General features: G+C 34.8%; 1 protein-coding gene across 1 annotated transcript in view; it reads right to left on the reverse strand.

Annotated features, from left to right (window-relative positions):
• Positions 1-3,072: 3,072 nt before the first annotated feature.
• The window catches only part of LOC113042319 (double-stranded RNA-binding protein Staufen homolog 2-like), a 115,081-nt gene continuing 101,512 nt past the window's right edge, over positions 3,073-16,641 (reverse strand). The window contains exons 14-15 of the mRNA XM_026201075.1: positions 8,317-8,405; positions 3,073-4,267 (exon numbers count right to left, since the gene is read on the reverse strand). Of these exons, the coding sequence (XP_026056860.1) occupies positions 4,174-4,267; positions 8,317-8,405 (183 nt within the window). The 3' untranslated portion in view covers positions 3,073-4,173. The remainder of the gene's footprint in view (positions 4,268-8,316; positions 8,406-16,641) is intronic.

A 16,641-nucleotide genomic window follows, 5' to 3' on the forward strand; every position in this document is an offset into this window, starting at 1 on the left:
GTGTGTTTCAGAGAATGCACTACACACACACACACATAACTTGTGTGCATGCCTCCCTTTCAGAATTAAAATGTATAAATCTCAAATTATCTTATGTTTAAGATCTAAGTGTCACCTAATTATGCCATTAACATACAATAGAGCACCAGTCAACATCTAAATCCTTTACGTGAGAATGGCCAGCTGCAAGAACTGAACACTGGCGTGGATTTTAGCATACACATACTCTAAATGGCTTGTCCCCATTTTGTAAATGATAGATAACACAACTGAGATTTAAATTATATCTAGACCACTGAACTAGCAAATGTTTCCATTTTAGAAATCTTGTAGCCTTATTATAGGTCAGTCATTCACAAACCCATAGCAACATGCACTGCAGACATACCGCTCGTTGGGCAGCCAATGGTTCTCAAGTGTTGAAAAGCACTGATCTCAAAGCAACTGACGTCAGTAGCCAGGAGTGGAGGTGTTTGAGTCAGGCTAACTGGCCTGACTGATGGTCCGTACTAAGAGATTAGTGTAATACAGAGACAAAGAAATATTGACACATCAAAACTCCCGCGGCTATGGTAATTGTTGAGATCAGTCAACTGAAGCAACTCCCCACTAAGAAAATAATTAAGCTTCATGGTGCCAGAAATTCATAGCTTTGAAAACACAAGATGAAATGCTTCCCTTGCCCATACAGGATTTCTTTTCCCTTTCACTCAGCAGAGTAACATAAGCACTGATTTAGTTTTAAAAGGTCGATAACACTTAGATCTGGTGGAAAAATCAATACATTTTGTTGCCCTATAGCAAAAAAGGCCACAGTTAACAGCATTATATGGGTCAAATGGGACAGAGCAATTGTCATTGGCGAATATTTTATTAGTTTTCCACACTTGAAGGATGATCCTCAGTTATTCAAGGTAAAAAAATAATCTTGTTCCAAGGCATATCAGGGATAAAACTAATAGTGACGTGCTAAATGCTTATATGTGAATATAAATATAAAAAAAATCTTAATTCCACACTAATTGCGGCTATAGTCCCTCACACTGAGATTGATCTGTTTCTTCATTACCCGCCATAGGACACTCTTTCATTGACTTTGTAGTGCACGATCCAAACTTACATTTTTATTATTCATGAATGAAAACATTTTGTAACATGATATTGATGTACCATTTACGTGGTAATGCAATGTCTGATTTTAAAATGAGTTTTAAAGGATGAATTTTGAGATTTTAAGTTTTCAGTTGATATATAATTTCTCATGATTTCTAAAATGTGATGGAGAAAAAGACAACAAAGTCGTCTTGTTTTTTTAACAAAGGTCAAAATTCCTGTTATAATGTAGATTTTTGAGGGTGCACTCTTGTCATAAATTAATCTATTACTTTTCCTACATAATTTTTAACAAAAAACATTGATAAAATAGATATTTGGGAGTCTTCGACCTTTCCAACGATATATAGTTTGTCAAGATTAGATTAGATTTAATTGTAATATAGTGAAGTAAATGTAGGCGTCCCACAGAGCGGACGGGTGACAGTTAACAGGTTAAACCATGGTAACCAGAGATTACCGATAGTTAACATGGTATTTGTAGTAAAACTGTGGTTATACAAATGGTAATCAACACACACACAGAAAACGTTCCTACACTATTATTATAATAAGACCATGGTTCATTTTCATAAGGATTTTTAGCACATATTGATATGATCTGAATCATTTTAACTCATTGCTATTGTTGTAGTATTTATTTTTAGCACTTTACTATTCTTTTGCTAAGGTATTGCGAGTTTAGCATATTGCATTTGCTGAGGTACTTTGCGTTTTTTAGGCTAAACATATGCTAATGCTTAATACTTTTAGCATGTTGCTACACATTTGATAACAAGTGCGGTGTAGTGGGTGGATCATACTTGCTAAGGTGTTTTGAGTGTTTTTAGCACCTTGCTATACATTTGCTAAGGTGTTTTAGCACATTGCTAGCCTATTTTTGCTGTTAAGTGTTTTTAGCACGTTGCAATTCTTATTTAACACTCTGCAAATTTAACATTTGCTAAGGTGTTAAAGGGTTGCTAAGGTCATCAGGTTTTTTTTTTTTTTTTTTTTTTTTTTTTTTTTACATTTTGCTGTACATTTAAACGTCATATGCTGGGTGGGTATGTTTTGAAGCTGGGATGCTGCAAAGGGACTATATACCTAAAACTGCTAAACAACACTTGTTGTTCTAAAAAATGTTAACTATGCTCTAAAAAATTTATAGAATCGTGTTTAGCATGTTGCTGTTCATTTGCTATGGTGCTCTGGGGGGTTTTAGGGCATTTACATTTGCTAAATTACATGGGGCGAAGATTCATTATTGCAGATTTGAGTGAAATTTAGCTTAATGTGAACACGTTTAGTAACAGACTTGTTTTTCCAATTGGTGAGCTTGGTCTTTGTATGGCAGTGATCATTCATTCCGCTAACTATGAATGAATGACTGTTTCCTTGGTGATACTGAATGGACTCATAGCATGGAGCTATTTTTAGACTGCTGTGTCCCAACGGCTGAAAGACTCACGGATGACCGTTCATGTGTTACTGAGCCTTAAAGTCCCTTTAGGTATGACACAGCACTATGGCATATGCTTGAGCAAATTGCCTGTGGTTTTTTAATTCACACCCATGTTTTGAAAAGAAAATATGAAAACAGTTGCTATAAAGAAAGTGATCTTAAAGGGAGAGTTCACTTAAATATGAAAATTCTGTCATCATGTTACTAACATTTATGAGTGTGTTTCTTCTGTTAAGCACAAAAGATGTTTACAAAAGATGTTTGAATAAAGTTGGTAACTAAACAGTTGACCGTAGCCATTGACTTCCATAGTGTGGAGAAAAACAAATAGTATGGGAGTCAATGGCTACCGTCAACTGTTTGGTTACCAACAAGCTTCAAAATATATTACTTTGTTTTCAACACAAGAAATAAACTCATACAGGTTTAAACCTGGAAATATTAAGAAATTTAGGATTCTGCCAAATTAAAAACATGGAAAAACAAATGGGAAAGAAGACAACAGACACCAATAGTTTCAACATGAACTGATGTGATTTTACTGCATTTTATTTAACTGTCATATCTGTTATTACACTGTATATCTTCAGGGAGAGAAAAACGCTCTTCCAGTGAGTTACCAGCTTCAGATAAATGTTCTACGACGCGATCGTTTTGAAAAGATAGCAAGTCTCTATTGACCACAGCCTCTCTTTTCTCCAGAATGCAGTCCTTAAAAGCACTCAGTTGATGTATCGAGTCAATACAACACACAACATAGGTGTAGATGTGCTGGAAAAAACTGAAGGGAGAAGAAAACAATCATCAAACAGGACTGAAGAGGCGTACCTGTAGATCACTATTCAGGACCTCTTGTGTTTCCGTCAAGAAGAAATTCTATTTCAAGAACGTTATAGAAGGCAAGAGGGTTGTTTGTTCATCTGGATACTACGGGTCAGCTCTGTGATCCTGTGCTGTTGACCTCTAGCATCAGTTTTCTCCATTGGTTTGCACTCATAGTATATGTTTTCCTTTTCCTCTGCGTATGATATTCTACATGTCATATACATCCATATAGATAGATGAATGCTTTATGTCAGCATACAAGGTAAGCTGGGTGACTATATATGAAGACAACAACTACGACTTCACAGCACTGGCATTGGTTAATCTTTAAATACTCAAGCATTATTATTCATAGATTAAACAGAAAAGGAAAATAATAATAACCCCCCAAATTAGATACACAACTTTTTTTCCCCAATCATTTTTTTTCTTTGTTTTGTATTGTTTTGTATACTAATAGCATGACATAAGCCTGTTTAAATCCATATCACTTGGAGGCAAGGTGAAAATATTATTCAAACATCTATCAAATGGGGAAATTTCCCTTAATTTTCAAACATTACCATGCATTACTTTTTTTAAGTTCACTTGCTTGCTCTTTTCAGTTGACTCTAGAGTAAATAAATGTTGTGTTAAGATAGTGTTGTCTTCACATAGACTCAAAGAATGCATTTTTTGTCAATTCATATCATGGGACACATCCACTATATTGCATGTTGACACTTGTAGAAGGATGCAGCGGCGGTCGTGGGGGCTTTTTGGGCGACGGGGCGCAAGGGTGGGTTCAGCTCCTAGACGACGGCCTTTGAATCCTTGCTGTCCTGAGCAGTGGTGCCTGAGTTAGTCGGTTTGCTGTCCATCCGCTCGGCTAGACGTTTCGCTTGTCTGCAAGACAAACAGGTACAATTGAAGATTAATTATGATCCACCACTGCAATGAAAAAAATTAATTAACAATAATATAATATCATATATATATATATATATATATATATATATATACATATATACACACACACACACACACATATATATATATATATTTTTTTTTTATTATTATTATTTTTTTTTTCCAAAAGGTCATTCCACTTTATTACACAGAACTTAATTTTTAAACTTATATGTTTTGTTTTCTTTGTATGTATGAATTACTTGGGTTGTTACCGACATCTGGTGAAAATGTCATGTCAACAGCACCTTTAGAAATATATTTTCTGAGAAAAATGGTGACGGGTTCAATACTTATTTTATCTGCTGTGTGTATATATATATATATATATATATATATATATATATATATATATATATATATATATATATATATATATATATACTTAGAATTACATATATATATATATATATATATATATATATATATATATATATATATATATATATATATATATATATATATATATATATATATGTATATGTTTATATGTATATATATATATATATATATATATATATATATATATATATATATAATAATACATATTATAATATAATACAAACATAAAAGTAAATAATACAAAATAATATAAATTTTAAATATAAATATACAGAATTATACATAAAACCTGTAATAAAAATAAGAATGATAAAATAACAGACATAAAAATAATTCAAGAAACAGGTTGTGTGGTTCTCTCAATAACTATATAGTTATGTTATAAATTAATATTTAATAATAACCTCTACTGTTCAGATTTTTTTTTTAAAGATTTTTTTTTAAATTGATCAAAAGTGATAGTAAAAAACTTTTAATCACAATTAATTTAAGGCATTGTTACTTATGATAAAAATAAAATGCTTCTTGAACACAAAATCTGCATGATAGAATGATTTCTGAAGAATCGTGATTCAGTGAAGACTGAATATGTAGCTTTGCATCACAGAAATAAATAACATTTTAAAATATATTAAAATAGAAAACATTTATTTTGAATTGTTATGACATTTCACAATATTACTGTTTTACCAAATACACTTTTAAACAGTGATGCATATATAAATTATATAAAGTAATGCAGTGATGTACAGATAAATGGTTCTTAATGATTTTGACTGAAGTATTTGCTTCCCATCAGCCCCTTTCACTGGTTGTAGAACAGGGTAGATTCTCCTCTTTGTTCTGTTCTAGCTCATGACCGCACTGAGAAGCCGAAGCCACTGTAAATAAACATTTCTTTAACCTTTTCCTACGGCACACCTACTATGAAAATAATCTTGAACGGGTTGGTGAGATTTCCCTTCTGGTGTGTCTATCATTTCCATTCTCATATTTCATTCTCCAGCGCTCTGTTCATCACGGATATGACAGAGATTCATTTTTCCCACAGCAAGCCCTCTGATTACAGGAGGATAAAGATCATGCAAAGACACGGAGTGGAGTGGCGAGAGGGTTTCCACTGCAGGAAAATCCAGATTGTGTGCGTGTGTTTCTGTGAAAGTGATAAGCTCAGCCAGTGTGTGTGTGTGTGTGTGTGTGGGTAATCCTTAGTCATTAAGTGGAGTGAGCTGACAGGTTTCAGATGTTGACATTTAAAGGACAAATCTTGTCTGTCTCTGCAGCTAAGAATCAGAAAGGAGCTCCACCTGTCACTGATATTTATTATATGCGTGTGTGTGTGTGTGTGTGTGTGTGTGTGTAGACAGAGAGCGAGCGAGCAGTGTGTACTAACTAAAGACAACATAAAATGGCTTGTTGATTACATTTATTCATTTAGCTGATGTTTTTATCCAAAAGTGATTCATCTTAAGGATGCAATAGCACAAGAAGTAGCAATACAAATAGAATGAGTAGTTATTTTTCTGACAAGTAGTTCTCTTTTCTGTGTTGACATGTTTTCAACTGAAAGAGGAAGTTTGGAGAAATCTTGAATGGCTCATATTTTCCAACAGGCTCATATTTTCCAATATTTTCATTCTAGATAGCATCTGATTGGCCAAAAATATTGATACACCCAGGGTCTAAAAATAACATTTTTGCATTCCCTGGCATGAGTTTTATTTTGTATGTGCATTATTTTATTAAAAAACAGGCAGAAGAAATTGGCGAAACGTGTCTAATTTTAATTAATATGACTACTATTTAGATATATTTATTATTATTATCATTATTAAATCAAATTATAAAAAATAAACCAATTAATAAATATCACTTTAATACTATTTAACTAAAGTAGTTTGTAATATTAATATTTTAAATATATTATTATACTATACTAATATTTATGGTTATTCTTTTCTTTGCTTTCAAATGTTACGTTTTAATTTTTTTTTTAAACAGAAAAACTGCAAGGAAACCTCTCATTTAAAATGCTTCTCTTTTATTGACTGCAGATTTATAAAGCATTCTCATTCGATGCTTGTGTCTCAGATTCAAACGCATGTTAGAAGCAACTCAAACTCACATTGCTTGCAGATATGGAGTTTGTGCTGAACGAAATTTACTGTGAACTGCTCAGAGACACTGAAAACAGTGTTATCATGAGAAAAGATCACACTTTACATCAGATTACATCTTGTATAATTTACTACGAGTATTTGCATTATGATAAATGCGTTAAACGATATTGTCTTACCAGGTTATTATTGCATTGTTTGAATTAATTTAAAAATGAAAAGTTACTATAAAATACTTTTAAAGGGTTAGTTTACTCAAGAAAAAATACAATTCTGTCATTAATTACTCACCCTCATGTCAATCCAAACCCGTAAGACCTTTGTTCATCTACAGAACACAAATTAAGATATTTACCCAGAAAGGTAGTAAGGACATCATTAAAATAGTCTATTTGATGTAATGTGAGCCTCAACCTTAATTTTATAAAGCTACAACTTTTGTGCGTATATAAAGAATCATTTTTGTGCATTGTGGTACTCTTGGTAATGGCAGAAAAAGGTAAAAAGATGTTTTTTGCGCACAAAATGCATTCTCGTAGCTTCGTAAAATTACGGTTGAACCACTGTCATCACATGGACTATTTTAATAATGTCCTTACTACCTTTCTGGGCCTTTAAAGTGTTAGTTGTGTTGCTGTCTATGCAGGGTCAGAAAACTCTCGGATTTCATCAGAAATAACTTAATTTGTGTTTTCCGAAGATTAAGGAAGATCTTATTTTCAGGTTTGGAACAACAATTAATAACAGAGTTTTCATTTTTGGGTGAACTATCCCTTTAAAGGCTTTTATTATTTTGCATATTCAGGTAAAACGCAACCATCATACATGTCTTTATAAGTTCCCCTCCACCTTTTAAGAGTTTTATTTTGTTGAGCTGCAGTGCAAAAAAAAAAACAGTGTACCCAGTTACATAAAATGATGACTGTAAAACTGCTGCATAAGGTATTCCCTTATTCAAATCAATTATGACTGTCAAAATGCAAAATGAATATTCATGAGCAAAGCTGATTCATTTTATTTTGTGCTCCCCACCCGATTACACAACCTGAGCTCAATCAATCAATCATTAAACCATTAAACATACTCGTACTGTGGCAGTTGTTTTTAAATAAACTGTTATTTAGTTATGTAATGAACTGATATTTCATCATATATTTTAGAACAACATTCAAAACATTGAATTAATTCTGGTTTATGCAAGAATCGGGCCAATAGATTGGCTTAAATTAAGCTAACTCTGCTTGGAACAACACATGGGAAGCATTTCAAGGCCGCTAACATGATGATCTGTAAATATTTAAATGGAAAAAAGCATAAATCATGTCCTTTTCATTAAATCATCTTGAGAATCTCCTAACAGTTTATATAAAAGGCAATGGCTACCCAGATTGCCTCTGAGTGCTTTTGTCATGTAGATTCAACATCACTGAAACATAATGGATTTCCTCTGGTCGGGAGTTATTTACATATGTGATCTTTTTTAAAATGGAGGTGTTGTGATATACTTATGGCTCTGTTTGTACGTACATGTCACATGATCCATTTTCTACCTTGATTGGTCCATCCACAGGGTCCAGTCCTTGTTCTGACAGCTGTTTCAAGGCACTAAGAGCAGCCTGTGTGAGGTAAGGAAACAGATGGCTTTGAGTGAGACAACATAACCCACATCAGCTGCTTTTTAAATAACACTTCCTATCAGAAACCCGAGACTGACAGGACGCTTTCTGCTCCCTCTGTTTTGTTTGGCTCCTTCCAGCTCTGTGTTTATCTAACGTTTATCTAATGTTAATGGGTCAATGTTTTCAGGCTTGCATTTCCTCTGGCCAATGAGTGGGTTTACGCTGCCAGTCAACCAGGTTATGGGCCGATATGCAAAAAAAAAAGCAATAAATCAAGTGAGAGGACACAGTGTACTGAAATAATAACTCAGGTGTAACTGATATCCTGTTTTGCTCTGGAAAGTCATTGAGTCCACAGGCAGAACAGCCAAGGAGAGACTTCGACTAAACCACAGAGTTAACAAACTCGTAAACTAACATCAAAGGAATTGCAATTGAAACTTATGGGAATTATAAAAATAACCTATATATATACCTATATAAAAATATATACCCACACACACACACACACACAGACAGACAGTCAGACAGGCAGATAATGATAAAAAAATGTTTTTATTTTTTTATTGACCATGGCTGAGTAACTTTTGTTAACTTTTTTTATTGATCAATATGTCAATATGTCAATATTTATTTTTATAAGGTTATACATGGCTCTACTGATGGTTTTGACACAACTGAACCTGCCAAATTGATCTAAGACAAATGTCTAGAATTATTGTAGTGTGATTTATATACTATTTATATACTTTTAGGATATGTATAATATTTTTAATTAGCTTATATTTTCATTTACTTTGTTTTAGCAAATGTTTTGTTCTTTTGTAATTTTTACTAATCTATTTTTTTATACTTTTATACTTTTAATACTATTTAGCTTTTATTTATATTTATTAGATCTTTTATTAATTTTAGTGCTTTTTGCATTTTAAAAAAAGCAAGTTATTCCTCTAATATTTATATTTTATTTTATTTCAGCTTTATTTAAAATAATGAAAACGTTAATTTTTTTTTTTTTTTTTTGGTTAATAATAACAATGAAAATGTCTAATAAGCTAAAAGAGTACAGTGAATATAAGACAGAATAATTAGGCAATATTAATAATGTAATTTTTAATGATTTGTCCCAATGGTTAGACTAAACAAAATTTGAATTACAGTTTAGTGTATGTTGCATGTGTCATTTCCATTCAACATCCTGTATGGGATGGCCAAGTAAATACAAATTCCAATGATGAATGGTAAATGAAGCCTTAAATTATTATCTTTTGCATGCAGTTAACAGTTTTGCCTGACCCCGTTAAGTGCACACAGACTTTAAATGTATCATTTCTAAAAGGAAGTGTATCCTGCAGGACTGTACAGTATGTGAGTTGGCAGTCAGATGTTAGAGGCAGATGCTGCTCTCCTCGACCGGACGTCAGGAAGTCTTATAGTACATTTCTGTCACAATCCCTGAAGCAAATAAAATGACTACGACTGAGAGTAAAAGAAAACAAGACTAGTGAGAGTGTTGTGAAGAGACCCTCACAGGGACAGAAGCGGGTTGAGAACTGGCAGATCCACCTGGTTGTCGGGGCTGATGCTCTCTCCAGCATCCTGCCAATGAGCACCAGATGTGCTGCAAGGGACACAACAACCATGACATATTTCTCACAGCTGACAGCCTATTCCCTCTGAACCCAAACCCCCCAGCACCCCAGCCCACTCACGAGAGGCGTGGACAGCACACTCTCACACACACACACAGATGTGTGTGCATTCCTCTCGCTGATTAATCAGTATTTGGCCGGATCATATGTAACGCCAGCTAATTGTCTCAGACACCCTGTTGTGTCCATCTCAAGAGAAAACAGACTTTAATAAGTGTTTGCATCAAATGTCATGTGATCTTAGATCTTAGATGCACATCAGGTATGGCTGGACCAGAATATTCCATTATTCGAATATTCGTTCAGTGGGTTGGTATTAGATTTTTTAATTTTGAGATTCGAATATTCTTTTTTTTTTTTTTTTTTTTTTTTTTACATCTGAGATCCCCCACAAAACAGTTCTCATTTGTGCTTGAATATAGCCGAACTGTTCTAAGAACTGTCAGGTATTTCCACGCGAGCCTGGTATGGTGCAGCATGTTTACAAACCGTTCTCGGCCCCGAATTATTGGCACGGTGCCGTGCTGTTAGAGCACATTTCGTTTTCACTGAGTTCCCTGGCTACTAGTTTCTCCATAACTGGTTAAATAAGCGAAAGTGCGTTATTTTATCAAACATCCAAGTAAACAGCTACGCTACTTTCAATATAAAATAAAAAAAATGTCTGAGACAGTTTGGTCTGTGGAGGGAACATTTGCACTTATTGATATTATTCCCATCGTCACCTTCTGTTTATTTTATTTTTCACGTCAAGAATTGTGTCCTTTTTTCTATTATTGAATGAAGTGAATATCAGATAAAAAAGGAATCCCAAAACCAGAAATATCTGATCATCGTCCATATCGCTGTTTATATTACACTAGCATTACCAAAACAACTGACATATTTTTATTGCATTCCAAATAACTTCGTTATCAGCACCAGAGAGTCCATGCTGACTCACCCGGATCGGCACGGAATGAAACGGTTAAGCAAAGAGAACCGTTCAGCCCGACAGTGAAAAAGCTGATGAATTGTCCATGAGTGAACTTCATGAACGTCATGATTCAGTTCATCTTAAAGAGAAGACAAATGGCAAAGGCCTCAGCTGTGTGAGCACTTTTAATTGAGTTTTTAGATTATTTGAAACTGCAAATCAAGATAGAAAACTAACTTAGAGTTCTGTAAGCAGTATGCCTATAGTATATTGTTGTATATTGTATATTGCAAACAGACAGAAAGACAGACACACAGAGATTCCTGCCTTTTTAAGGAGAAGAATATGTTCAGCCCCTCTCTCCAAAGATTTGAATATTCTGTGTTGATTACTACCAAAGCTTCGAAGCTCAAAAAATGATATTCGGATTCGCATTTGTGTGAAATATACAATGAAATATTTTTACAGCTTAAAATAACTCTATAAATGACTAAAGCCCCATTCACACAAAGGACAATAACTGTAAAGATAACGATAAAGATACAGTTCGAAAAATTATTTTCAATATTAAAGAATAGCATAGTCCATATTACAACTATAACAATAAAGGCACGGAAAACTCTATTGTTGGAATCACTCCCAGAACAACTTTTTCTCCAGTTGTTGAATGATACAAACACAGACAGCCAATCAGAATCCATCCTGCTATAACGAGCTCAAGAATTTAAAGTGGCAGATGCATGTGCACTTAGGCCGGTGACACACTGGATGCATGTTGTAAGCGTTTCAGCTGCGTGGCGTGTCCGTTTTTAATTCAGCTCCCATGTTAACAGGTTATAGCTTGCAGACTGCCTGCGGGAGACACGCGTCTCAGGTGCGGCTAGAGCGACACGGAAAACGCGTGCATGCTAGAAATAGAACCGACGCCTATTTTTCACGCGACACGCGTGTTGGAAAGCGTTTCCAGGCAAAAAAGAATAGGAAAATATGTTTATATGTAATTTTGTACACAAATACATAGTAATTAATGAAATTTTGATGTTTGAAAGTCTATAGGTTGACATAAATTCAGATATAAATGTAATTAAAAAATAAATAATAATAATTATCGATTTTTTTTGGCACCTTCCAAACAAGTCTATTTTGCCGTCAATACTGTTGATGGTGTCCTTTATCAGTAGGCTTTATATTTATGCTTAACATGAAGTATATATATTCTGTCTGTCGGCGGCCTCCCTCTATGTCACCTAAAGCAGCAGCAGCGCGCCAGCACCGTGTCAGGCACGATTATGGTGTGTGAAGACACAGAAAACACGACGCAGCCGCCACGCAACTGACACGCAGCAGAAACGCATGCTCACGCCACGCTGCCAGTGTGTCACCGTTCTTAAAATAAACAGACAATATCGTTCGCTGGTGTGGATGCTAATATCATTATCTTTTTAGTAGGGCCGGGACTCAATTAAAAAAATTTATCTAATTAATTAGAGGCTTTGTAATTAATTAATCGAAATTAATCGCATTTTAATTGCATATAAATATTTGACCTGAGAACAGTGAGAAGTAATTTTTTTCACATGGATTTATAGTATACCATTGAATAATGACTGAATACATAAGCTTAAGCAAGAAAATATTGTTTATTTTTGTTCAACCAAGTCTAGTAGACCAGTGCAATGTTTGCCATGAAGTGTAGCAATAGCATATTTAGAAACAATTTAGAAATAGTATATTTCAGAAATTCAGGTAGCTTATAGGTGCTGGAACCTTCTGTAAACTGTTTTTTAAGTAAAACACAATACTTTCAAGTACATTGAAAACCTCTCTCTGTTGCTTCAGAGGTCCAACACTCTTTAACCTTGGCCAAAACAATAAAGAGTTCAATATAAACTGCCAGTTGCACCAACAAAATAATACATAGTTCAACATAAAGTGTAAAGTCCACGCTAGCTGCTATATGTTTTGCATTGAGGTGATACTTGAGGCTCGATGTGCTGCAGTGATATGCGAACGCTAGTTGGTGCTCCAGTATAATCGGTCCGCCGAAACTCATCCAGTGAGAAACGTTCCGCAGTGCAAAAATAAGTGATGAAAAATGCGGGAAATTTATTTTCTGTAATTAATTAATCTCGATTAACGCGTTAAAGGCGCGGCCCTACTTTTTAGTTATCCTTCATGGTGTAAACGGGGCTTAACTCTCAACAATTTTTTTTTTTAAATATCATTTATTCATGTGAGGCAAAGCTGAATTTTCAGCATCATTACTCCAGTAATATAAATATTTTGTAATGAGAGGGATGTCCCTTTTAATAAATTCATTGTTGATGTGTAAAGTTCAGTGTCTTAATTGGCTCACTGCTAACAGTCGGAAAGCCTCACAGTCAATAAACAGGACAGGCCTGAAACAAATCCAATCACCTTAGAGAACCCTGACAAAAACCCAGACTCTGACTTAACATCTTAAAGAATGGTCCATCATGTGCTAATGTGAAAATGGAGTTGAGCTGGCCAAAGCAAAGGAAATGAGTGCAGAACACGACAACGAGCCACGTTAGTGAGTTTATGCCATCACATCTGCAGGGATGACAGTCAGATCACTGAGAACGGTTAAAAGTGAAGTCATTTTATCACGGCCAGTGCAGTACACCACACATATTCATCCATTTACGAAACCCTTTCTAAGGATCTTACGTGTGGAATGTCTTATCAAGTCGGGAAATCTTCGGAAAACGAACTCTTATCTATAATGGAACATACTGTACGGCTGTAGTCTGTTGTGTGTAAATTCCCATAGGTGTTAGAAGCGGTAATAAATCAGAGTTAAATTCAATTTGTTTTTTGTGATTGATGACAAGCGTGTAAAATGCTCAATAAGGAGGACATTATTCAGCCGGGAAACTGTTCAATATTCTAGACGATAATTTAAAGGCATTCTGAGTTTTCCTGGTAAATGCACGGTTCTCAGGACTGTAATGAAAGAGCAAGCACCAAAATGACTTCCTGAATGCCAAATAAATCATCAGTAGGCCAACTTAATCCTCAATATGCGTTTAATTTACTTCAGGGAACATATGCACGGCATGGAAACAAATGGAAGGGGAATGAAAACAACACCATCCCAAGATGTAAATTCAAAGTGCCTAATAAATCAAAACCAAAGCATGTCCCTAAATTGAATCAAAAACGTTCTTCGCGACTAAATTCTCTCTGACATTTAAAAAGCCTCACATTCTAAGCCATCTAATACATTCTCTGGTAAAAATGAGGCTTGAGATGTAAACGTAAGCTTGGACTTTTGATGGATTCAGATGCAGATGCCTCTACGGTACAAAGCGTATAACTCATCCTCTCTTGTGGCCAATAAATTGCAATCAAAAGGGTAATTACCGGTGGTGTTGTGTGTGTGTGTGCCATTACAGTCTCTGAGTAAATAAGCAGCATCTGCTTTTACGCTGCCAGACAAAGACCATGAATCACGCCGGGGGAGACAGGCGTGTGATAAAGGCCTGGCCGCCCATCATCAAAACAGAGGGCTCAAAGATAAATATCTGACTATCTATTGTAACAACAGTCAATTACATCATTATTTTTCTAATGAGATAGGCCGAGTCACTGACGGGCTGAAATATGTTTAGTCTAGCCCCCCAACCTGGAAGTGGTCAATCTCTGTCGTTGAGAACCTCAGATCAGAAGTAGTGCTGTCCCGGGACCCCAGGTGACACCCCCACATCACTCCCCCTCGCTTTAGATAACACGCCATCACTCAGCCAAGCTCGATCGATAAATCTCGACATGCAGTACTTTACAAGATGCATTCATCAGCTCCCCGTTGGATTCAAACGAATGGAAAAAACGCGGAATGTGGAACGTGTCAAAGCTGAATATATCAGAGCGGACTAAAAGGCGGTGGAGGAAGACGAACGGAGGACTTTGTCAAAGGACAGTGAGGACTCATTTTTCTAAGTTGCTTTAATGGTTTCACTGATTGCATTTTCATTTCCTTCACTGCCTTGGCTAAACAGTGGCGCTTTCCCCAAGAGATAGGCTCCATGCCTCTGAGGCCAATTTGTGGACAGAGAGGGGAGTGATGGATCGAAAGGGCCAAGCACCTCTATCGACCTGGCTCTCACAGGGGGGGCATCCAACAAGGATAACATGGAAGGCTTCAAGCTGAAGGAGAGAGAGTCTGACAGCCTATCACTCATGGACATGGAGCGTAGAAGCAAGCATTAACTACATTCAGTCGGTCCCTGGGGGGTGGGATTCACTAAGATTGAATTGCGTCAACTTATGCTGTTGTTTATTTGCATGCACAATGTTGTTCTAACAACCAGTTCGCTGAATGATTCTTAATAGGATTTCATATTGTAGACTATAGGATTCAGTATTGTTGGCAATATTGTTCCTCATTTGTGCAACCGCTAAATGGCTAAACATAATGTACATTAGAAAAAAATATTTACTGACATAAGAAATACATAAATTTAAATATAAGTATATTTGACTTCTAGACAAAATCTGTTTAAAAAAATATTTGCATTTTGTATATCAGATTTTATAGCTCATAACATTTAGGAGAATATTGAGCTCAAACTAAAGAAATAAATAAATATATATATTTATAGACTACAACTGCAATAACTGCAAAATATGCAATTTGAGGTAGTTTCTGAAATGTTTATGGTTAAAGAAAGGTAAAGTTTTGATAACTAAAATGCATATAAACATCAGTTGTCAGTCTATATCTACTAATAAAGTGTCTTAGTAAAATGCTAGTTAAATGCTTAGTATTATGATCAAAGCTCTGTAGTTTTCTGGACAAAACATATCATGCAATCCAATATCATGAGAAATTATATTGAATTGAGAAATGTAAAAATAAACAGTCCTCAAAAGTCTGATGCATCACATCTGATACTCACATTTTAACACAATATAAAAAAATGTATAGATAATGAAGTAAAACTTAAGTTGCTCTAGTCTAGTAAGTATAAAAAATAATTCTAAAAGGCCTTTTACTTACCAAAACAAGTGTAAACCAATCAAAGGGTAGACGGAATGTAGTAGATTGCTATATATATTGCATATATCAATGTATGGCTTTATAGTGTTAAGTGTGTTTTTGATGTGACTCTATAATACACTCAATTTGCATAGAAAGAAACAGTGTTTGGCACAAAACATTTCTTGATTTAAAAATTTGAGGTGCAGCACTATGAGTAAACATCTGGTTAAATTGGACTGCAGCAGGCTCGGTACGGTGGTGCTGTGGCTGTAATAATGGCAATTCATTTCAGATATGACAGATTATCCAGCGTGTTATGGTTCGGGCTCTGTTTCTATTTCAGCGTGTTTTACAGACATATCTGTTGATTTCTTGTATGCAACAGTCAATCAGAGGCATTGAATAATCCACTAACTGCTCAAATCGGCAGAGTTTTTGCATAATGCAAATAATATTTTTATAACAAAGTGTAGTAGATGGAAGGTAAATAAGAGATTCATTGTGCAGTGTAGAAAATGTCATTGATTATGACCAGTGTTGGATAAATTACTCAAAAAAAGTAATCCCCTAAAAAATTACTTTAAAATTGCAATTTGATTACAGAACTGATTAATGCATTTAAAACAGTAATCAGATTACTAAATACTTTACTTTCAAGTT

This window comes from Carassius auratus, chromosome 24 (genome assembly GCF_003368295.1).
Source record: "Carassius auratus strain Wakin chromosome 24, ASM336829v1, whole genome shotgun sequence".
NCBI lineage: Eukaryota > Metazoa > Chordata > Actinopteri > Cypriniformes > Cyprinidae > Carassius > Carassius auratus.